Source organism: Saccopteryx leptura, chromosome X (genome assembly GCF_036850995.1).
Source record: "Saccopteryx leptura isolate mSacLep1 chromosome X, mSacLep1_pri_phased_curated, whole genome shotgun sequence".
Classification (NCBI taxonomy): Eukaryota; Metazoa; Chordata; class Mammalia; order Chiroptera; family Emballonuridae; genus Saccopteryx; species Saccopteryx leptura.
In genome coordinates this window covers 69,998,699-70,023,642 of record NC_089516.1, presented here as the reverse complement: position 1 = coordinate 70,023,642, position 24,944 = coordinate 69,998,699, and the positions used below count along the sequence as shown (strand labels likewise).

Here is a 24,944-nt window from a genome sequence, read left to right as displayed (position 1 = left end):
TGTGAACAATGCTGCAATGAACATGAGGCTGCATGTGTCTTTACATATCAATGTTTCTGAGTTTTGGGGGTATATACCCAGTAGAGGGATTGCTGGGTCATAAGGTAGTTTTATTTTCAGTTTTTTGAGGAACCACCATACTTTCTTCCATAGTGGTTGTAATACTTTACATTCCCACCAACAGTGTATGAGGGTTCCTTTTTCTCCACAGCCTCTCCAACATTTGCTATTACCTGTCTTGTTAATAATAGCTAATCGAACAGGCGTGAGGTGGTATCTCATTGCAGTTTTTGATTTGCATTTCTCTAATAACTAAAGAAGATGAGCATCTTTTCATATATCTGTTGGCCATTTGTACTTCCTCCTGGGAGAAGTGTCTGTTCATGTCCTCTTCCCATTTTTTTATTGGATTGTTTGTTTGTTTGTTGTTGAGTTTTATGAGTTCTTTGTATATTTTAGATATTAGGCCCTTATCTGAGCTGTTGTTTGAAAATATTATTTCCCATTTAGTTGGCTTTCTGTTTATTTTGTTATCAGTTTCTCTTGCTGAGAAAAAACTTCTTAGTTTGATGTAGTCCCATTCATTAATTTTTGCCTTCACTTCTCTTGCCTGTGGAGTCAAATTCATAAAATGCTCTTTAAAATCCAGGTCTATGAGTTGAGTACCTATGTCTTCTTCTATGTACTTTATTGTTTCAGGTCTTATGTTTAGATCCTTGATCCATTTTGAGTTAATTTTAATACAGGGGGACCAACTGTAGTCCAGCTTCATTCTTTTGCATGTGGCTTTCCAGTTTTCCCAGCACCATTTATTGAAGAGGCTTTCTTTTCTCCATTGTGTGTTTTTGGTCCCTTTATCAAAAATTATTTGACTATATATATGTGGTTTTATTTCTGGACTTTCTATTCTGTTCCATTGGTCTGAGTGTCTATTTTTCTGCCAATACCATGTTGTTTTGATTGTCGTGGCCCTATAATATAGTTTGAAGTCAGGTATTGTAATGCTCCCAGCTTCATTCTTTTTCTTTAGGATTGCTTTGGCTATTCGGGGTTTTTTATAGTTCCATATAAATCTGATGATTTTTTGCTCTATTTCTTTAAAAAACGTCATTGGAATTTTGATGGGAATTGCATTAAATTTGTATATTGTTTTGGGTAATATAGCCATCTTGATTATATTTATTCTTCTTAACCAAGAAAAAGGAATATTCTTCCATCTCATTATATCTTTCTCGATTTCTCTTAACAATGGTTTATAGTTTTCATTATATAAGTCCTTTACATTCTTTGTTATGTTTATTCCTAAGTATTTTATTTTTTTGTTGCAATTGTGAAGGGGATTATTCTTTTGCGTTCATTCTCAGTTGTTTCATTGTTGGTATATAGAAAGGCTATGGACTTTTGTATGTTAATTTTGTATCCTGCGACCTTACTGTATTGGCTTATTGTTTCTAGTAGTCAATATTTTCTCTTTATCACTTACCTTTGGTATTTTAATTATGATGTGTCTTGGTGTAGATTTTTTTGGGTTTCTCTTTAAAGGAATTCTCTGTTCTTTTTGAACTTGTGAGACTTTTTCTTTCATTAATTTAAGGAAGTTTTCAGCTATGATATAATTGAACAAAGTCTCTATCCCTTGTTCTTTCTCTTCTTCTTCAGGAACCCCTATGATGTGGGTGTTATTTCTCTTCATGTTGTCACAGAGCTCTCTTAGAGTCTTTCTACACTTTTTGAGTCTCTTTTCTTTTTTCTGCTCTGCTTCCATGCTTTCATTTATCTGGTCCTTTAATTTGCTGGTTCGATACTCAGCTTCATCCATTCTAGTTTTAATTTTTTCCACTGTGGTCTTCATTTCTAATATATATATTTATTTGACATTTCTGACTTATTTTTTTTTATTATTTCAATATCCTTTTCTATATTTGCTATGTCTTTATTTAGGTGTCCATAATGACCATCTATTGTTGTTCTAAGATCTTTGAGTATCCTAACAATCATTATTTTAAACTCTGCATCCGGTAATTTGGTTATATCTGACTCATTCAGGTCCTTTGCTTGGGATTTTTCTTGATTCTTTTGTGTTGCATTTCTCTGCCTTCCCATTTTGTCTGTGTATAGGAAGCTTTTGTCCACTGGAGTCCAATAGGTGTGGCCTCTCTGTTCCCTAGGTGTGGTCTGTCTGCAGGCCCTCTATCACCTCTGCCACTTCTCCCTAGGGCATTCTTGGGTATGGGTGTTGCCTGTTCCAACCCCCTAAGGCTGCCTTTGTGGTTTCTGCCTCTCTCCCATGGGAGGGGCTGTGATCACATGCCTGGTCTACAAGCCTTGTCAGCCTTGGTGTGGTGGGTTATGTGCTATGCCTGGGGCCGCAAGCCTCAGCACCACAGGCATGGATGAACACCTTTGTTCAGCTGCAGGTTTCTGTCTGTTTTCGGGATTTTGCCTTACTCCCTCGGGAGGAGCCTGCTCACAGGTTGGCTGTAAGCCTCAGCTCTGCTGGCCGGGTGGGGCTGTGCACCTGCACTCAGTCACGGGAATCTGCCACTTCACCTGTTCTGGGCTTTTGCCTCACCCCCATAGGAGGAACCTGCTCATGTGTCGGCTACAAGCCTCGGCTCTGCAGGCTGGGCAGGGCTCCATGCTTGTGCTTAGTTGCTGGACTGCACCTGTTCTGGGCTTTTGCCCTACCCCCGCAGGAGGAGCCTGCTCACATGTCAGGCCTCAAGCATTGGTTCTACAGGCCCGGTGAGGCTGCGCATCTGAGCCCTTGCTCAGTGGCGGGACTTTGCCCCTTCCGGGGCTCCTGCCCTCCCTCTGCAGGCAGGATTGCAGGCATGCCTGCAGCTTGGCATGACCACTTTCACGGGTCCCCTCCACCCCTGCCAAGCAAGACTGAGCTTACACCCAGCCTCAGTCATGGCCGGCCGGCTTCCACCCTTGCCGAAGGAACTGTGCTTCCATGTTTCGCCAATGCCCGCCCTCCAGTAGCCCTCAGCTGTGTGGGCAGGGGTGCTGCAGATCAGACCCTAACACTCACTACTGTAGTCCTGAAAGTTCCTACCTTTTAAGTGACTCTGTTCTGAGTGCCACGGGAGAGCTTGTTTTGCTGATGTCTTGCTTGCCTTTGCTGGTATTGCTGGTTCCAGGGGAAATGTTCAATTCAGATTTAGGGAGTGACTCAACCCAGAGTTTAGGATGGTTGTTCCTTAAAGTGTTTCTCCCTGTGTCTCCTAGATTACACTTTTTTCCTGCTGCTCTGGTCCTCTCCTCTCTCCCCGTCCCCCAGAGCCTCAGCTGAGTGGTTGTGAGAGAGGTTTTCTGTGCAGTCCCTTTAAGAAGAATCCTGGATCTGAGAAATCTGTCTTTTTCTTGGAAATGGTATCCTGACTTGTTCTGCAGCTAAATACTGTTCATACACCTCTTCTAGGCTCTGGGGCTTTGTTCCTGGGACTCAGGACTCTCTCCTCTCCACTAAACTCACTTCCTGCTGCCATGCAAGTCTCTCCCAGCTGCCGTTCGCTCTAGGGAGCTGGGCAGCCCTCTTTGCATTTCTGCTTTTCCTACCAGTCTCATCATGGCTTCTTCGATGTTCCTTGGTTGAAGAGTCTTCTTAGTTTAGTCCAAAGTTGATTTTTCCAGATGATGGTTCTTAAAATTAAGTTTTAATTTTTTAATTTTTATTTTTTTTAATTTTTATTTTTCTGAAGTTTGAAATGGGGAGGCAGTCAGACAGACTCCTGCATGCGCCCAACCGGGATCCACCTGGCATGCCCACCAGGGGGCAATTGCCTGCCTATCTGGGGCGTTGCTCTGTTGCAACCAGAGCCATTCTAGTGCCTGAGGCAGAGGCCATGGAGCCATCCTCAGTGCCCAGGCCAACTTTGCTCCAATGGAGCCTTGGCTGCGGGAGGGAAGAGAGAGACAGAGAGGAAGGAGAGGGGGAGGGGTGGAGAAGCAGATGGGTGTTTCTCCTGTGTACCCTGGCCAGGAATCGAACCCGGGACTCCTGCATGCCAGGCCGACGCTCTACCACTGAGCCAACCGGCCAGGGCTGTAAAATTAAGTTTTAATCCACTTTGGTTCTGGGAGGTGGAAGTTGGTATGTCCACCTACTCTATCGCCATCTTGCTGACATTATTTTTTTTAGATACGGAATTCTTTTTTATTATTACTTTTAGCTCATCATTGAACTTTTCATTTTGATCATGTATTTTTTTCTAATTTCATTGTGTTGCCTGTTTTCTCTTATAGCTTACTGAACTTTTTTAAAACAACTATTTTGAATTCTTGAAAATAGAATGTATGTCAGAAAATTTTTAGATTTCTATTATTTGGAGTTGGTACTGAAAAATTACTGTGTACCTTTGGTAGTGTCATATCTCCTTAATTATTTGTGTTTCTTGTAGGTTTGCACTTATGTTTCTACTTTTGAGTTCTCAGTTCCTTTTTTTTTCACACTTTATGAACTGATTTCCATGGAGAAAGACCTTCACCTATAATTGGGTACAAAAGTGTCAGCTGGCTGCGGTCACAGTAGCTTTGCTTCTTTGGATGTTCAAGATCGGTTCTTGCTCTAAGGAGGGCATGTTTGTATAGTCTTTCTCCAGTTCCATCTGTGTTCTCAGTGGTGAAGGCTACTTGGATTCTCCTGTTCATTTTTTCCCTCATGCGGCAGAGTCATACCCGAGGGCATCTTCCATGGCACCATATCTAACATGTGTTTGTGCATAGGGCAACTTTGGTTGTTGTTCTTGAGATGCACATGCTCTAGAATTCTATGATGTGGGTCTACTCACTGATGCTGTGGTGCTGATATTTTGAGGGAGGGACAACACTTGTTATGAATGAGAAGGTAAGTTGTGGCTAATTCTGGTGGGAGTGGAGGAGCAGTGGCTTTTTCTGAATAGTCCAAGTAGTTTCTTTTTGGGAGCTAAGTAGTACCAGCTTCCTGTGTGAGGGAGGTCAGTGAAATAGTGACCCCTCTTCTGGGAGAACACAAGTATTGTGGCCTATTACTTTGGGCTAGTCCTGCTCTCTCATTACCAATGGCTCAGACACTGTGGTCCTGGTTACATGAATGGTAGCTTCAGTTTTGATTAAAAGTCTTTCATCACAGTCATATTTCCTTTTGCCTTTGTGGCGAACTCTTGTTAAGTAAATGAATGCAACAGCATACAGGAACAAGGAGTTGGTTCTCTGACAATTCTAAGTTATTCACAAAGTTTTTCAATAATTGAGAATTCAAGGCACAGTTTTGATGGCCAGAAAGAAATGTTTTGCAAAAAATCAACTTGTTGCTCTTTTACCAAAAGATTGATGAATAACTATTGCTTTGTTAAACTTTTTGAATTACATTTCAAAAGAGAAAATGCCTCTTTAATCCACAATTCACTTTCTATTGATGACAGAAAGATTAACTGTTGCATCAATCACATGTCCCTCCCACAGTGACTAACAATGCGTAAGTGTTGCTTAGAGACCCACCCTCTCATTAAAAAGAGTCATGTTGCTAATACCGATCTTGAAATGTTCTATTGGCTTCTAGAACAAATATAAATAAGCAGATTATGTTATTTGTTCTCTCTCTTTTTGTTTTCTGTAGTTATATATATGGCATATATATATGGCATAGAAAGCTATTAATAGATTTTAACATTAAATAAATTTTAAGAAAATAATAGCATACTGAAATTTTGCTGTTGAAGAAAGTACTTGTTATATGAAATACTATCACTAGTCAATATAGTTCTGCCAGAGTCTGAAAGTAGAAAAAATGGGAAATAATGATTTATAGGGTACAGGATTTTATTTTGGGTAAACAAACATATTTGGAACAGTTGGCTTTGTTTGATTTTGGTAAGTGTTTTAGTATGATTGGAACAGAATTAAATTTAATAATTTGGTAAATAGCTATTTTTTTAAATTACTATCTTAGTCATTTTTAAGTGTACAGTTCAGTGGTGTTAAATCCATACATATTATTTTGCAACCACCAAATTGTAACTCAATTTAAAACATGTATATATGTAGGTATTGAAATATGTGGTTATATAATGCTCATTCAAAACAGTGGCTTTTTATTGAGAGATAGAGATGTTGGCAGATTTTGGGGAACAGAGTGTCACTGGCTCTTTGGTTAGAGACTGGAACTAGCTCCATTGGAATGTGTGGAACAGTAGTAGCTCTTCCTGGGGAAAAGAAAATTAACAGTGGTTATTTTTTTACAAAAGTTGGAATTGATAGCTCCTTTTTTGTGACAAGGATATGGAAGTACATCAATTCCTTTGGGGTAAGGGAGGCAAAGACTGCCATTGACTCCTTCTCAAGAAAATTCAGTGGTAGTGGTTTGCTCTAAAGATTGGGAGTGGTGACACTTCTTTGGGGGAACAAAATAGCAGTGGTTCTTTGTAGACATGAAGAACATCTGTGACTCCTTAGATGTAAAGGAAGTTTAGTAGTGACTACTTAGGTAGGGTACATGGCAGTACCTCCTTCAGGTAGAGCAGGCCAGTGGAGAATTCTTTTTGTTGGTAAAGGTGATAGGTGCTCCTTCTGGAGCAGGTAGAACAGTTAAACTTTTTTTGTGGGTTGGGGTAGAGTGATGGTGGCTGCATTTTATGGAGATGGCAGAGAGTCATGAACTACTGACATCTCAATCAGCTGGGCTCAACATCAAGAAAGACTTCCTGGTGGTAAGGGTGGCTGAAGTCCTCTTACTATCCTTTACCACACTATCAGAGCTATTTTTGTGGGTATGTAATTTATTTCTTGTTTTATTGTTATTATGGGAAAAGTGAACCTTAGGACTCACTAGTTAATCTTGTTAATGTCATTACTATAGTATCCCATTTGTATCAAATACTCAGAATGGTAAAATATATAAAAACATAAAGTAGATTAGTGGTTTCTCAAGGTTTGGGTGATTAGGTGGATTGGGGAAGGATGGCTAAAGAATGTAGGTTTTTGGGGTTTTTTTTGAGATAATTTTTCTAATATTGATTGTGATTATTGTTACAAAATTCTGTGAATATTCTAAAGACCACTCAATTGTATACTTTAAGTAGTTGAGCTTCATGGTATACAAAAGTTTTATCTTGGTAAATCTGTTATAAAAATTAATATGTAATCTATAAGATGATGGATTGGAGAGGGCAAGATTTGGAAACAAAGAAAAGTGTTGGGAGGTTTTTTATAACTTAGTTGAGAAAAACAAGGGTCTACATTAAGGCAGGGATATTTGGAGTTAGGAAGAGGAGAGTATAGGTATTAAATATATTGTAGAGTACAATCAATAAGATTTATCATTTGATTGGATGAATTGTGCATGAAGGTGGAGATACAAAGTTTTGAATTTTGGTAGTTAGGCTGGTTTTGATATTTTTACTAGACACTGGGAACACAGAATGAGTAATAGCATTCTTTTTTTTAAAAGACAGAGGTGTGTTCATCTATTACAGTTTTAATTTTTGATGTGCTGTCAGACAATCTTCAAAAGATGCCCAGGTAGGTCATTGAAAATGTCAGTTGGAGCTTAATGGCAAGGGAACTCTGGATAGGTATTTAAGAATCATCAATAAATAGATAACAATTGACATCAGAATGGCAGATGAGACCGTCCATGGAGAGACTATGGACAAAGAGTAGGAAAGAACTGGAGACATAGCCTTAGGGAGACAGTTCCAGATAGGAGGTAGCAGCAGAAAAAGAACAAAGCAGAGCCAGCAAAAGGAAAACATTATAAGCTGAGAGAAAAATAGCAGAGCTGCCTTACAAGATGATTAGACCTGGGCCTTTAAGGGCAGGGTTAGTAGGAGAGAAGCTGAGATTATTCCAGGAAGAAGAGCAAAGTGAAACAAAATTTTAAAAAATCAGTATGAAAATGATAGAGAATAATCTTTAAGGTCTTGGGTCTCACCAAGCATAGTCTTTTTGGAAGATTAGGGAGTTGGGAGAAATTTCTGACCTAGTACAACTAGAGATCTATATTACCTTTCTTAGGTGAGGTTCTAACTTACAAATGGAACATCCCAGAAAGATCTGGCCCTGGACCAAATGATTCTTCTTGTGTGCCCTGGATTTATTATTCTGCAGTAAATCCCATCAAGGTAAATACAATGTTAGTTTCTTAGAGGTAAGTCTCAAAATATGGGCAAACTAACTGGCAAAAAGGAGGTATTAAATAAATGTAATAAAAAGTTTATTCCTGAAATATTAAAGCCCAGGGTTTAGGGGAGGGTATTTAAAGGCTTGGCTTATTTTAATAGACAGGAGGAAGAATTAAGGGAATAGGTAACACCACATGTTTTCTCTGAACATTTTATTCTTTGTTTCTTCTTTTTGGATTCTCTAAGCTCTCATTTAAAAACTGTAGAATTGCTTGTCAAGAGACGAGTTTTATAATTTTAAATTTGGTTCTATCTTGCCTTTAGAGTGACTTTAGGTAAGTCATTATGCTTCTGTGTCCTAATCTGGAAAATAGCTTTATCTATCTATATCTTACTGTGTTTTTGACATTTTACTTGGTGTTTGGATGATACAAATATTAAGATAAAGTTCCCATATTCAAAGAATATGATCTACCTAGGAAGACAGATGAACATAAACTATAATGCTAGCTATATATATATATTAGCAGCTCTTAAGCCCATATAATAGTTCTATATGAGTCCATGAGAGAGTGATTAATTCTTATTGGAAGAGAAGTTGTCTGACAAGGAAGCTGAAAAAGGTCTCACAATGAATGAAAGTTGCATATAATTTGAGTATTGAAAGATGAATAACAATATGCCTTAAGATAAGGGATATGGCAGAGAGGAGGACATTACAAAGAGACAGCATGAGAAATAGCCAAAGTTTTGATCTCTCAGATCAATGAATAGTCTAGGCTAGGTAAAACATAGGTTATATAGCACATCTTACTTGTATCCCAAGATAGTTGTGAAGAAAATTCAGATAACATAGTGAAGATACTTATAAGTGTAAGACATTATGATGAATTTCTGAGGGCAGGAAGGTTTGAATGTCAGCCTAGCTCCTTGTACAGCACTGCCACCCAGGAATAACATTATATTCTTAACTCTCTCCTCCTTCCTCCCATTATTAGGACATGTATAGTGGCTTGGTGGGACCCTTGGTCATCTGCAGAAAGGGCACGCTGGAGACTCATGCAGGACGGAATGACATGGACCGAGAATTTGCCTTGTTATTCTTGATCTTTGATGAGAACCAATCTTGGTATCTGGATGAGAATGTGGCAACCTATGGGCCCCAGAAGCCAGGCCATGTTAACCTACAAGATGAAGCATTCTTGGAGAGTAATAAAATGCATGGTCTGTAGAAAATTTCCTACTTTTCTTCCTTAGAAGTCCCCATTAATTGTATAAATGTATCTGATAGACCCATTACTATCTAGGAATCATAATTCCTAAACGGATGGGAAGGTAGGAAGGTGAATTTTTGACAAATTAGATAAAATGTCTTCTACTATTTTATATTTACATACACAAAGCATATATGTAGTCTACATTATATCAGGTGCCCAGAAAGCAGAAAGCTGAGTTGTTAAATTTTATGTGGTGACACCAGCACACTTCAACATATTACAGAAAATAAGATGGGCATTTAAGACCCTCAGTGTATTTGGTGAGCTGGCTGCTGAGGTTTTCCTTGCTTCAAAATCCTGAATTTAGTCTCTAAATGTCTTCTTATTTATTTACCACTCCAGACCTGTTATCTGATTATTCAATATAAACAGACAGAAAGCTTGTCTTTTACTTTATTTTCATAAAAAACAGAACTTCAATTTACAGATGGATGAATCAGTGGAGAGAGACTCAGAGTAACATACTTAGTTTATATTACATACAAGGAAGGGTCTTTGATGCTTAAGTGGATTTTGGGGGGAAAATTCTGCATTCAAGCCTTCTTTTGTTCTAGAAATATGTGTGTCTCTTCAAAAAAAAGAGAAAATTTCAAATAAGAGGGAGAACTTAAGTGCAGTGAAATGGATTAAGTAATTTCTCGCTATCCCTTCTAATGTAATATTTCTTTGATCTGAGCATAAGATGTAGCTTTGATAGTGACTGTGAAATTTAAAAGTAGTATTTCATTGTCACATGGATTCTAGTTATTTTTTCTTGATGGATATATGAACAATTCACATTGGAACAGATGCTTCATAAACTACAAAGTGAACTTCATCTCCTATAATATCAGAAAAGAATTTGCTCAGGACAAAAAAGGAGCAAACACAATTAGATCTTGCTAGTGCAGGGACGGAGCTAATGTTCATTTCTATCTGTTTGTTTATATGTCATTCATCCAAAGTATCCATGCATCAATCAATTTACCTATCTACCTATCAGATATTGGTTGAACACTTTTTGAGTGCTGGCATTGGAAATAAAAAGTTAAATAAAATTAGGGTCTGAGGGACAGTAGATAGTATACTTCCTTTATCTTTCAGATTCATGGACAGATTGAGAAATAAAGTTGCTTGGCCCTGGCCGGTTGGCTCAGCGGTAGAGCGTCGGCCTGGCGTGTGGGGGACCCGGGTTCGATTCCCGGTCACAGCACATAGGAGAAGCGCCCATTTGCTTCTCCACCCCCCTCCTTCCTCTCTGTCTCTCTCTTACCCTCCCGCAGCCAAGGCTCCATTGGAGCAAAGATGGCTCGGGCGCTGGGAATGGCTCCTTGGAATGGCTCCTTGGCCTCTGCCCCAGGCACTGGAGTGGCTCTGGTCGCGGCAGAACGATGCCCCGGAGGGGCAGAGCATCGCTCCCTGGTGGGCAGAGCATTGCCCCTGGTGGGCGAGCCGGGTGGATCCCGGTCGGGCGCATGTGGGAGTCTGTCTGACTGTCTCTCCCCGTTTCCAGCTTCAGAAAAATACAAAAAAAAAAAGAGAGAGAAAGAAAGTTGCTTGAGATTAAATATGAGCTTACTGAGAAAGCTAATTGAAAAACTGAAATTAGTTCTTTGAATAAATGGGCATGCTAATACTCCTCTTGTAATAGATAAGTTTTCTACCCTTCTGTTGCCATAAATGGCCAACATTAGCCATCCTCTTTGTCAAAGGCAGAGTCTTTTCCACAATGGAATAATAAATCTGTTACACTCTTTTCTATGGTCAGAAAAATTAATGAGAGGAGATTCAGAAAAGGCCAAGTAGAGCAAGTGTAGTTCCTTTTCTCAAATTCAGTTTGGTGGTGGTAAAAACCCAAGATGGCTATAATTAATTTCTTTTATTATTTTCCCTCTTGAGGTGTAGAATGGCAATTATTTTCCCTCTCTGAGAACATGAGAAGTAGAGGAATGTGTCCTGGAAATAAGACTGGCAGTGTTAATTAACATGAAAATGAGTAATTTATTGTCTTTAGAATATAGGATGTAGCTTAGGAAGAAGAAATGAGGAGGCCCATCCATTAATGTAATTATTAATTCCAAAAATGAGACAAGTATTTTACAAAATATTGTAGGTTCAGATGTCTGCTGGGTGTTCTGAGGAATATAAGAGAACAATAGTGCTATAGCACTATAATTCCCTGCTTACTAACAATTTAAAGTCTAGTTGGGGATATGAGCTTCTACAGATTAAAAGATAAGTAAATGAAGATGCAATTTCTGATGTATTTCAAAAAAGTGGAGTAGAAAGTACTGGAGACATTTAGAGATTAAAGGGATGTAGGTTTTAAAAGGTATTGAAAAGAGTTAATCAAAGAATTGTTCTTGAAGGAAATGAAGGTTTGACTGGCTTTTGGATAAATGGATAAAAAGAGGGAGGGTTGTTGGGAGGGAAATAAAAAACATAAGAAAGAACACAAAGAACATGCATATTGGATTCTATAAGTGATGGTGAATACATTATCTTAATTGGAATGTTTGTTGGATTATGGGAGATGAGTTTGGGAAAATGTTTTGGAACTACATTTTGAAAAAACATGTTGGCTGAGCTAAGGAACCATTGACTTGATCTTTTGAGCAGGATCAAGGTATTATTTTAAGCAACAGAATTGCATGGTCATATTAAAGATTTAGAAGACCAGTCTTATAGCACCAATGTGGAAGATAGATTAGAGGGGAACAAATGGAATAGATATGAAAGCAGTTAGGAGGCTGTTGCAGTTATCAAGAGATGATAGGGACTAACCCTAGGGCAAAGGCAATGGAAAAATAAAAAATGAGAGGTATAAGACTTTGTATTCTTTTACAGCTATTAATGGAAAGCTCTATGCCAACCTCAAGGGTCTTACCATGTACCAAGGAGAACGAGTGGCCTGGTACATGCTAGCCATGGGCCAAACTATTGACCTGCACACTGTTCACTTCCATGCAGAGACCTTCCTCTATCGGGTGAGCAGGAAACAGGTTGAGTACCTCAGGGGTGATTAAAGGAGCGCTTTAACAACCATTGGAGCAGAAGGGAATAGAAAAGAATGAGATAATAATCAGTTAAAAGAAGAGAGGTCTTGTACATGGAACATTGACCTGGACATTCTAGCTTGACAGTGAATCTTAGCATCACTTCTTTCTAGGTCTTAGATTTCCACTCTGATATAGAAAAAAAAGTCGTTCATTTATACAGTAAAGGGATAGAATGAATCAATATAATTGGGTCTCAGTCAAGGACTTGCGACACAATGAAAAGTTATCCTAAGATCTACAAATTTCAGTGTTGTCTCAGAATCTCTGAAAGTACTTATCCATTATAAGAACTTCAATTCAGGAGCTACATGGAAAAACATGTAGGTTTTGAAGAAGATTTGGGCTTAAGAAATAAAGAAGAGTTGGAGGCATTGATATAGATGCAAAGATCTCAAAGTGCTGAAAAAGGAGTTCATATGAAGGACAAACTAATTTGAGTTTCATTGTGAAAAAAAATATGTGGCTTCTTCCCAGAGGCCAACACTTAAGGCAAGTCCCCAAGATTTCAGCCTGCTGGAAAGTATAGAGATGCTAGATATTAGCCTCCTACAGGTAGGTGCACTGTTTTTTGTTTTGGACTACTTTAGGAATCTGTAGGAGGAGAGAGTATGCTCTATTGATTTAGTTTATGTGGTCAGGTTCATTAGGAAAATGGATAAGGTGGACTTTTTAAGCTGCTCTTTGGTTTATGAGTTTGAGTCCCATATTCCTAATATGGACTTCCAAGCATTCTAGTTTTTATAACTTTTGAAGAGACCTTCTTTTTTTTGTGAGAGAGACAAAGGGAGGGACAGATAGGGACAGACAAACAGGAAGGGAGGGAGACAAGAAGCATTGTTTTTTTGTTGCGGCACCTCAGTTGTTCATTGATTGCTTTCTCATATGTGCCTTGACCAGAGAGCTATAGCAGAGCGAGTCACCCCTTGCTTAAGCCAATGACCTTGGGCTTCAAGCCAGTGACCTTTGGGCTCAAACCTGCAACCATGGAGTCGTACCTATGATCCCACGCTCAACTCAATGACCTCACACTGAAGCTGGTGAGCCCATGCTCAAGCCAGATAAGCTTGCGCTCAAGACTTTAGGGTTTTGAATATGGGTCCTCTTTGTCCCAGTCCAGTGCTCTGTCCACTGCACCACCTCCTGATCAGGCTGAAGAGATGTTTATACCATTCACTTTCTCTCCACCCCCAATCTCTCTTGCAGAATGGAGAGAACTACCGGGCAGACGTGGTGGATCTATTCCCTGGAACCTTTGAAGTTGTGGAGATGGTGGCCAGCAACCCTGGAACATGGCTGATGCACTGCCATGTTGCTGACCATGTCCATGCTGGCATGGAGACTCTATTTACTGTCTTGCCCCCAAAAGGTAAGGATAAAGTACCCACACTGTGCCATTTTCTAGAACTTGTCTAGCCTATTGAAACTAAATAATCCTAAAAAGTCTCATATGTCCTTTTGATCCCAGAAGAAGCAGAACTTAAGACAGAGCAAGTCCCCTATGTTTTCTCTTAATATTTCTTATTCTTCATTTCCCCTTTGCTCTCTCTTATTAATTTCTTCAACACCTGTTCAGCTCAAATCAATTGAAACAATCTAAAACTGCTTGGGTTGTACTCAGCGATGCTTAGTGCAGATTAATTTACTTTGAAATATATTTATTTTGTATATAAATTTATTATTTAGTATTTTTTCTCTTTTTAATTTTTTTAATTTTTATTTAGAAAAATAACTTTAACAAGGTGACATTGATCAATAAGAGCACATAGGTTTCAGGTAAATATTTCAATAGCATTTGGACTATTGGTTATGTTGTGTACCCATCATCTAAAGTCAAATATTTTCCATCACCTATATTTGTCCCTCTTTTCCCTCTTTCCCCACCCTATTCTCATCCCCTCCTCAATGTTCTTTTTCCTCTGGTAAACACTTCATTTTTATCTATGTCCATGAGTTTCAGATTTGTACCCACCTATGTGTGAAATTATACAGTTCTTAGCTTTTTCTGATTTACTTATTTCACTCAGTATAATGTTCTCAAGGTCCATCCATGTCACTGTGTTTCTATATATACCACATTTTCTTTATACAATTCTCTATCGAGGGGCACTTTGTTGGTTTCCATGTATTGGCCATTGTGAATAATGCTGCGACAAACATGGGAGTGCATGTCTCTTTACCTACCAATGTTTTCGAGTTTTTGGGGTAGGTACTCAGTAGAAGGATTGCTGACTCATATGGTAATATTATTCTACTATTCTTAATTTTTCTGAGAAACCAACATACTTTCTTCCATAATGGTTGTACTAATTTGCATTCCCATCAGCAGTGAATGAGGTTTTGTTTTTCCTCCACAGTCTCTACAACACAAGTTATTACCTGTCTTATGGATAATAGCCAGGCTAACAGGTATGAGGTGGTATCTCATTGTAGTTTTAATTTGCATTTCTCAAATAGCTAGTGAAGATGAGCATTCTTTTATGTATCTGTTGGCCATTTGTATGTCTTCTTGAGAGAAGTGTCTATTTATGTCCTCTCCCCATTTTTTATTGGATTATTTACTTGTTTGTTGCTAAGCTTTATGAGTTCTTTATATATTTTAGATATTAAGCCCTTATTGGAGCTGTTGTTTGCAAATATCAATCTCCCATTTAGTTGGCTGCCTATTTGTTTTGAATTCAGTTTCCTTGTAGTAAGTACAGAAGCTCTTTAGTTTAATATGGCCTCACTCATTTATTTTTGCTTTTACTTCCCTTGCCTTTGGGTTTAAATTCATAAATTGTTCTCTATGGTCAAGGTCCATGAGCTTAGTACCTATATTTTCTTTTATGAAATATATTGTTTTGTATCTTAAATTTAGGTCTTTGATCCATCTTGAATTAGTTTTTGTGCAGGGGAACTAACTGTAGTCAAGTTTCATTTTTTTGCATGTGGTTTTCTGATTTTCTAAGCACCATTTATTGAAGAGGCTTTCTTTTCTCCATAGTGTGTTTTTGGCTCCTTTGTCAAAGATGGTGTGTGTGTGTGTGTGTGTGTGTGTGTGTGTGTGTGTATGTGGTTTTATTTCAGGGTTCTCGATTCACTTCCATTGGTCTGTATTTCTGTTTTTCTACCAATATTATAGTGTTTTGATTATCATGGCTCTGTAGTATAATTTGAAGTCATATAATGTCATATCTCTGGCTTCATTCTTTTTTCTCAGGATTGCTTTGGCTATTTGGGTATTTTTTTTTTTTTTTTTTTTTTGTATTTCTCCGAAGCTGGAAACGGGGAGGCAGTCAGACAGACTCCCGCATGCGCCCGACTGGGATCCACCCGGCACACCCACCAGGGGGCGATGCTCTGTCCATCAGGGGCGTCGCTCTGTCGGGACCAGAGCCACTCCAGCACCTGGGGCAGAAGCCATAGAGCCATCCCCAGCGCCCGGGTCATCTTTTGCTCCAATGGAGCCTTGGCTGCAGGAGGGGAAGAGAGAGACAGAGAGGAAGGAGAAGGGGAGGGTTGGAGAAGCAGATGGGCGCTTCTCCTGTGTGCCCTAGCCAGGAATCGAACTCGGGACTTCCATACGCCAGGCCAACGCTCTACCACTGAGCAAACCGGCCAGGGCCTATTTGGGTATTTTTATGCTTCCAAACAAACCTGGTAATTTTTTGTTCTATTTCTTTAAAAAATGACCTTGCAATTTTGATGAGGATTTCATTAAATAAGTAGATTTCTTTGGGTAATATGGTTATTTTAGCTATGTTGATTCTTCCAATCCTTGAACATGAAATATTTTTCCATTTCACTGTGTCTTTTTCTATTTTTTTAAATAATGTTTTGTAGTTTTCAGTACATAGGTCGTTCACAGCCTTTGTTAAGTTTATTCTTAGACATATTACTTTTATGTTGTTGCAGTTGTAAAAGGAATTATTATTTTGAGTTCATTTTTTAATTTTTCATCATAGACATATAGGAAAGCAGTGGACTTTTGTATATCTATCTTGCATTGTGCGACTTTACTGTATTGGTTCATTGTTTCTAATAGTTTTCAGTGGAGTTTTTGGAGTTTTCTATATACAGGATCATGTCAACTTCAAAAAGTGATACCTTTATTTCTTCTTTCCCAGAATGGATGCCTTTTCTTTTCTCATGCTTCATCGCTCTAAAACTTCCAGAACTATGTTGAATAAGAGTGGAGAGAGCGAGCAGCCTTGTCTTGTTCCTGATTTTAGAGGAAAAATCTTTAATTTTTTCTTACCATTTAGTATATTAAGAGATAGTTTGTCATATATGGTCTTTATTATGCTGAGGTATTTTCTTTCTATTCTGATTTCATTGAGTGTTTTAAACATAAAGGGATGTTGTATCTTATTGAATGCCTTTTCTGCATGTATTGATTGCATCACATGATTTTTTTTCTTTGTTTTGTTGATGTGGTGTATTACTTTGATCGATTTTTGTATGTTGAAACAGTTTGTGCTCCTGCAATGAATCCCACTTGATCATGATGTATTATTTTTTAAATATTTTGTTGTATTTGCTTTGCTAATATTTTGGTTAGGATTTTTGCATCTGTACTCACTAGAGATACTGTAGTTTTCTTTATTTGAGTTGTTCTTGCCAGGTTTTGGTATGAAGGTTATGTTGACCTTATAAAATGTGTCGAGGAGTATTGTTTCTTCTATTTTTTGAAAAATTTGAGAAGGTTCAGTACCAAATCTTTTTTGAATGTTTTGTATAGCCATCTGGTCCTGGACTTCTGTTGTTGGGGAAGTTTTTCATAGCTGTTTCTATTTCCTCCCTGCTTATTGGTCTATTTAGGTTTTCTACTTCTTTGTAACTTAGTCTAGGAAGATTGTATAAATCTAGGAATTTATCCATTTCCTCTAGGTTGTCAAATTTGCTGGCATATAATTTTTTGTAGTATCCTATTATGATCTTATGTATATCTATGATGCATGTGGTAATTTCTCATCTTACATTTTGGATTTTGTTTATATGAGCTCTTCTTTTTTCCTTTGTGAATCTAGTCATTGGTTTGTTGATTTTATTGATCTTTTCAAAGAAACAGCTTTTTGTTGTATTAATTTTTGCTATAGCTTTTTTATTCTCTATTTCATTTAGTTCTGTTCTAATTTTTTACTATTTCCTTTCTTCTGCTCACTTTGGGTTGCCTTTGTTCTTCTTTTACTAGTTCCTTAAGGAGTAATGTTGGATTGTTTACTTGGGATTTCTCTTGTTTTTTGATATATCCTGTAATGATATAAACTTCCCTCTTTTTACTGCTTTCCTTGCATCTCGGAAATTTTGAAATGTCTTGTTGTCATTGGTTTGTATATAACCTTTGATCTCTGCTTTTATTTCTTCTTTGACTCAGTCATTTTTTAAAAGTATGTTGTTAAATTTACACATTTTTGTGTTGTTTTTACTTCCTGTTTACAGTTGAATTCTAATTTCAAAGCCTTATGATCAGAAAATATGCTTGTATGTATAATTTCAGTCTTCCTGAATTTGATGTTAGTTTTGTGGCCCAACATATGGTCTATCCTTAAGAATGTTTCATTCACACTGAAGAGGAATGTATAATCTAATATTTAGAAATGAAATGTTCTATATATGTCTAGTGTGTTCATTTGTTCCAGAGTGTCATTTAAGGCCAATATTTGTTACTTGACTTTCTGTTTGGATGATCTATCTAAAGCCATCAATGGTGTGTTAAAGTCTCCAAGTATGATTTTGTTTTTGTCTGCTTCTATTTTCAGCTCGGTTATTAGATGAATTATTTATTTTGGTGCTCCCTGGTTCAGTGCATATGTATTAAAAAGTGTTATGGCCCTGGCCGGTTGGCTCAGCGGTAGAGCGTCGGCCTGGCGTGCGGGGGACCCAGGTTCAATTCCCGGCCAGGGCACATAGAAGAAGCGCCCATTTGCTCCTCCACCCCACCCCCCCTCCTTCCTCTCTGTCTCTTTCTTCCCCTCCTGCAGCCAAGGCTCCATTGGAGCAAAGATGGCCTGGGCGCTGGGGATGGCTCCTTGGCCTCTGCCCCAGGCGCTAGAGTGGCTCTTGTCGAGGCAGAGTGACCCCCCAGAGGGGCAGAGCATCGCCCCCTGGTGGGCGTGCCGGGTGGATTCCGGTCGGGCGCATGCGGGAGTCTGTCTGACTGTCTCTCCCCGTTTCCAGCTTCAGAAAAAAGAAAAGAAAAAAAAAAGAAGTGTTATGTCTTCTTGATACAATAGCCCTTATATCATTATGAAATGTTGATCTTTGTCCCTGGTTACCTTTGTTGTCTTGAAGTCAGCATTGTCAGATATTAGTATGGCTACATCTGCTTTTTTGGATACTATTTGCTTGGCAAGTCATATTTCAACCTTTTGCTTTTAGTCTATGTTTGTCTTTAAAGCTTAGATGTGTTTCTTGAAGGCATTGTATGGTTGGGTTTTGCTTTTTGATCCAATCTGCTACTCTGTGCCTCTATATTGGTAAGTTCAGTCCATTTATATTTAAGATAATTATTGACATTTGAGGATTTCCTAGAACCATTTTATGGTTTGTTTTATGGTAGTTCTGTGTCTTGTTTGGTTCTTCTTCTTTTTGTTTCAGTCAGTTGTTTTTGTTTGGTGATATTCCATACTTCTTTTCACTGTTTCTTCTTTTTTTTAATTGTCTGTTTCAATGGTGGCTTTTTCATGGGTGGTTATCTTTATGATATTAGGAGAAAAATGTTCATATGAGAACCTTTATCTCATATGATATGAGATATGAGAATCCTTTATCTCATGATTGCTTCAGCACTCTATCCTCCTTAGCTACTTCAGATATTTATCTTCTCCCCTTTTATGTTTTTGTTGTCACAGATTATTCTTGTTTTTATTGTGACCTTGTTGGAGCTTTTACTTGTAATTTTGATTTGTTTCATTCTTTGTATCTAGTAGAATAATCTCCTTGAGTATTTCTGGGAGTGGGGCCTTTCTGGTGATAAATTTTCTCAGCTTCTGTATGTCTGTAAGTTTTTATTTTTGCTTCATATTTGAAGTGTAACTTTGATGGATATAATATCTTGGCTGATAATTCCTCTTTTTCGGTACTTTGAATGTTTGGGCCCACTGTCTTCTGGCTTGTAAAGTTTCTGCTGAGAGGTCTGATGATAACCTAATGGGCTTTCCTTTATATGTTATGTTCTATTTCATAGCTTCCTTGAGGATTCTTTCTTTGTCATTGATTTTTGACAATTTTTTTACAATATGCCTTGGAGTACATCTGTTTTGGTTGCGGTAACTTGGCATTCTGTTTGCTTTTTGGATTTGAGGCCCTAACTCTTTCCATAGGTTTGGGAAATTCTCATCAATTATTAGTTTGAATAGGCTCTCTATTCCCTTTTCCTTCTCTTCTTCTTCTGATATACCCATTATTCTTATATTGCCCTTTTAATGGAGTCAAGCAATTCTTGTAGAGCTCTCTCAGTATTTTTAATTTGTGAGTCTCTCTCCTCTTTTCTATGTAACATCTCTAGTTGCCTGTCTTTGATGTCACTGATTCTTCCCTCTATCAGGCTTGTACTGTTAGCTAAACTTTGCTACCTTAGTCTTCAATTCATGTATTGAATTCTTCATCTCTGTTTTTAAAGTTTCAATCTCCTTTGAGAGATATTAATTTTGTTCATTTATTTGTTTTCTGAGCTCATTCAGTTGCCTGTTGTTCTCTTGCATCTTGTTGACTGTTTTTAGAACTTCAATTTTGAATTCTTTATCATTTAACCGTAAAGTTCCCATGTGATTGAGATTTTTTCTGAATATTTTTAATTTTTTTTCCTGAACTACATCTCTGTCTAGTGTACCTATAGTATTTAAATTCGTTCTTGATGGCATTTGAGAGTGGTATTGTTAAAAACCCTCACACACAAAAAACCCCCACTAAAAATGAAGAATTAAAATAAAAAATACAAAAAATGTAAAAAATTTAATAATATGACAAGAAGAAAAACCACAGAAAATAAAGATGGAAAGCAAACAAAAATCAAAAAGAAAACACACACAAAAAATAAGAATAAAATATAAAAAATCAGATACCATGGAATTAAAAAGAGAGAAAAGAAGATTAAGAAGAAAAAGAAGGAAAAAAAAGGAAAAAAGGGGGAAAAGTGAAAAATAAATTTTGGTTTTGAGAGGTTTCTTCCAGTAGGTGTCACTATATTACAACTTTTAGCTATGTGAAGTTTCTGGGCTTTCCTCCACTGAGATGTTGCTGTTGCAATGGTGTAGGCAGGGCCTCAGTCAGGTTGGTGGGTAGGGCATGTTGTGAGGACTTTATGGCTTCAACCTTATGGTTTTCGCTTTATGGCTTCAGCTTTCTGGTTTCCAACTTCAGCAATGGTGATCTTAGGCTTCTGGGTTCTTCTTCCCACTTATCAGAAGATCTGGGGACTTGATGTGGAGCACCTTTGTTTTTCAGAGGAGATAGTAGCTCTAGAGAGTTAGCAGTAGGGTTTGTCTCTGCCACTCTCCATACCACAAGATGAGTGGTGGGATCTGGGTGACTTGAGGCTGCACTTTATCTTTCTCTGTCTCTGTTGAGTATTGGCTGCAGGCAGACAGTGGGAACACTGGTCGTGACTATGTGCTCTGACTGCTTTGGTTTATTTCCCCATTGTGCTCCTTGATCTCACTACTCCTCTTTGCAGAAGGAGACCCAGTCACTTTAAGTTTTCCTCTCCATACCCTTCAGACAAAATCCAAAAATCCTGAACTTCCCTCCTCCCCATAGTTCAGCAGAGAAAAAAAAATCCAGTCACTCCAAGTTTGTCTCTTCTCTTCTCCAAAGTCCACTGTAAATACATTTTATCTTCTGCTTCCCCTTTTCAATGCATCCTACCTTTAGTCCATTTGGTGTGTGGATATTTCAAGTGCACCTGTGAGCTGTGTATAGTACTGTAGTTCAGTTTGTTGCAATTTCAAGAGAAGAGTTCAGGAGTATCTCTCATTCTGCCATTACTCTGATCTCATCCTCTCTTTAGTGTTAATTAGAATTATTATTTCAAAGAATTTTCTAATGAATCTAGTTTATAAAATAAAATTTTAATAATCACCTCTTAATTTATGTTCTTTGTGGTGATTGTGAAAGGCAATTCTTTCTCTTCAAGAAGAGCTTTGTCTAAGGGTGTAAAGAAATAATGGCTTTTGATTATAGCTTGTCTTAGACAGATTTGCTCCCAAGAGTAAAAAAAGGTGTTTTTTCCCCTATAATTATTTTTAATATGGAGAGAGAATACCTGGGGTAGTTTCTTTATCAATAAATCTTTTTTCATCACCATGAATGTAGAAAGTTAGGCTGTGTTGGATGTTATGCCTTTGGGTCATTAGTAGGTTAAATGTCTTACTATTTAAGTCTTTTGACCTGAATCCAGTCTTCAGCATTATGTCTCTTCAAAGGGGCCATGTAAAACTCCTGGGGCCCACAAAATTCCCAGAAATATTTATTTTGTGAGGATATGGAGATTATTATGCTAGTGAAATAAGGTAGTCAGAGAAAGACAAGTACCACATGATTTCACTTATATGTGGAATCTAATGAGCAAAATAAACTAATAAAATAGAAACAGACTCACAGATACAGAGAACAGACTACTGTCAGGGCACAGGTTGGGGGATTGGTGCAAAAGTGAAAAGATTAAACAAAGAAAAAACTTATAAACAAACAAAAGTGTTGAGATTGCAGGAGGGAATAGCGAGTAGGGGTAAGGGGAAGTGGTAGAGTGCAAATAGATGGCAATGGAAGAAGACTTGACTTCTATTGATGTTGAACACAACATACAATATATAAATGATATGTTGTAGAATTGTGAACCTGAAATCTGTGTAATAGTATTAACCAATGTATGCCTAATAAATTAATTAAAAATAAATAAAAAAATAAGATATCATTCCACACCAATTAGAATAATTAAAATAAAAGTGACCAAAATATGAAAAAAAAACTGTCATACAGTTTTAAAAAATGATGGTTTTGAGATAGATATTCTGGGATTACCAGTCATTGGCACTCTGTCAGCAGGAATAGAAAGTGAAAGAAAGTCTTCAGCATTTAATGACTTAGCAAACCAGAGTAGGGATTATAATTCTGCTATTTACCCCCAAGAGATGGAAAAATAATTGTACATTATGATTTCCTGTATGTTTAAAAGCTTTTTTAAAATATGGTAACCCACAATGGTTTCCACTACTACTCTAGTATTATTTCCCACCACCCAGATAAGCACACAATTTTTTTCTTGTGTTCTGTCAGCCCTTAGGACCAAAATCAAGTACTGACTTGATGTGTCATCAAAATGTTATAGATCTAAGATAACAGGTTGTCTCCATGTGTAATATGACTCATCCCAAATATGGACCACCTAATAGATAAGAAACTATCTCAATTCATATAATGGGTGAAATTCCATGAGCAATGTAGCTCAGATCTCTCTATGAAAAGAAGCCAGCTTGTAAATCTTACCTATTTGCCTTTTTTGTTTATTTGTTTATATCCTATTATGGCCAAATTTGGCATTACTCCAACCACATATGAGTTAAAAGGCATACAGAAGTAAGAGTTGAAGACAGATGGGGAAGAAAGACTTTACTGTTGGAAAAAGATTCCTGGTGAAGAAGCAAGAGATGAAAACCAGAGCTAAAATGAAAGATTAGAGACTGAAGTAAGGTCACTGTTTCAACTAAAAAAATGAGAGACAACAAAAAATAAAAAGATGCATGTGTAAATTTGGGTGAGAAGCTTTACAGAAAGGTAGACTATTTCTCTTTATGGTCTCTTTTTCATCTGTGATGGAGGAGACAGAGTCATCTTCTTAGAATAAAGGATAGCTTGTCCAGTAAGAGGCTTGAGGAGAGTAGCCAAATGTTTGAAATAGTCACTCTGGGAAATGGGAAATAAAAGTTTACTCTGAGTAATGGAAAATTAATTAATTGTTATCAGGCAGCATTGAGAACTTAGTTAAAATTGGACACAAACCATAGAAGTAGTTATTAGAATTAAAGTAGATGTGAAAAAGTTGGAGTTAAGAGATACAGAAATGGTGAGGCTTAGGTATTGTATGATGAGTCTACACTGATTGTGGGAACTGAGGAAGAAGAAGATTGAGCTAGTTATCAAAGCTTCATGAATAAAAACAACTGCTAGGTAACAGTGCCAAGAAATGGTTGTGATTTTTCTAACCAAATAATAAGGCCCTAAAAAATAGACCTTTACAAAAAGCAGAGGAATAATAATCTCAAATCACTACCAGAAGATATAAAGGAAAAATGGCACTTAGACAAAAGCTCAACCTCATTAAATCAAGCAGAGGAAGAAGTATTCTGAGAAGAGGTAGACTATGTATGGATGTAGGGGCTTCCTGAAGGTAAAGTAGAAAGGGTGACAAAGAGAGCAATAATAGGGATAGAAGAAGTGCTAATAAATATATGAATAATGTAAAAGAATGGCTTACCCTTTGGACTCCTAAGCTTATGTTCTTGCTAAAATTTTGTGTCACTACTCAAAATCAAATTTATATACCAATATTGACTTTGGCCATGAGATAGTTAATTCCAGGTACCTTTGTTTTTTATTACTATATCCAGATTCATCAAGGCAGTGCCAACCTCCCACAGTTAACCTGTGAATAGGTAGAATAATATGACTAATCTCTTATCTTTTTTTCTCTCTAGAGTACTTAAACATTATCACCACCATCACCAACAAGATTGGAAAAGGTAAGAAGAGTGATGTATGGACTCGGTAGTTACACAGTGTACATTTGTGGGGAGTTATGGAGTCTCTAAATTAGTGGTCCCCAACCTTTTTTAGGCCATGGACTGGTTTAATGTCAGAAAATATTTTCACGGACAGGCCTTTAGGGTGGGACGGATAAATGTATCACGTGACCGAAACAGGCGTCAAGAGTGAGTCTTAGATGGATGTAACAGACGGAATCTGGTCATTTTTAAAAAACAAAACATCATTCAGACTTAAATATAAATAAAATGGAAATAATGTAAGTAATTTATTCTTTCTCTGCGGACCGGTACCAAATGGCCCACGGACCGCTATCGGTCTTAGGCCTGGGGGTTGGGGACCACTGCTCTAAATTATGGGATTCACATGACTGAAAGATGAACCAAAATACTAGCAGAAAGCATTCTGAGATTTCTACAAGACTTCAAAAACCAGGAATCCCAAGTTCAGCTTCCCTCTCAGTAGGTTTATTCTTTCTGGCCCCACCCACAACCTCCTGAGTTGAAGGCTGATCTTAGTCTCCCAGCTAACATGTAAATGGCAAGAAGATTCAAAGTCTTGCCATGTTGAGTATAAAAAAGCTATACCACAGATATGAATTCCTAAAGAGACAGTGTGACACTAGAACAAATAAAGTCTGTACCAGGTATTTTTTTCTTGCATCTGTGGAATACCAAATTATTGACTCTTTAGAACCAGCCATTACTTCCTTTCAAGAAAATACAGATTCTTGCTCTATCTAGCCTGGGTCAAAGTAGTATTTTCATTTTCTATCTCATTTG

The 24,944-nt window shown here is 37.7% G+C and overlaps 1 protein-coding gene across 10 annotated transcripts in view; it reads left to right on the top strand.

Moving 5' to 3' along the window:
- Window positions 1-24,944, top strand: part of HEPH (hephaestin) — a 104,548-nt gene that overhangs the window by 47,563 nt on the left and 32,041 nt on the right. For all 10 annotated transcript variants that reach the window (XM_066357323.1, XM_066357320.1, XM_066357318.1 and 7 more), the window contains 5 exons: window positions 7,999-8,105; window positions 9,104-9,329; window positions 12,209-12,348; window positions 13,624-13,786; window positions 24,096-24,140. In XM_066357323.1, coding sequence (XP_066213420.1) covers window positions 7,999-8,105; window positions 9,104-9,329; window positions 12,209-12,348; window positions 13,624-13,786; window positions 24,096-24,140 — 681 coding nt within the window. The remainder of the gene's footprint in view (window positions 1-7,998; window positions 8,106-9,103; window positions 9,330-12,208; window positions 12,349-13,623; window positions 13,787-24,095; window positions 24,141-24,944) is intronic.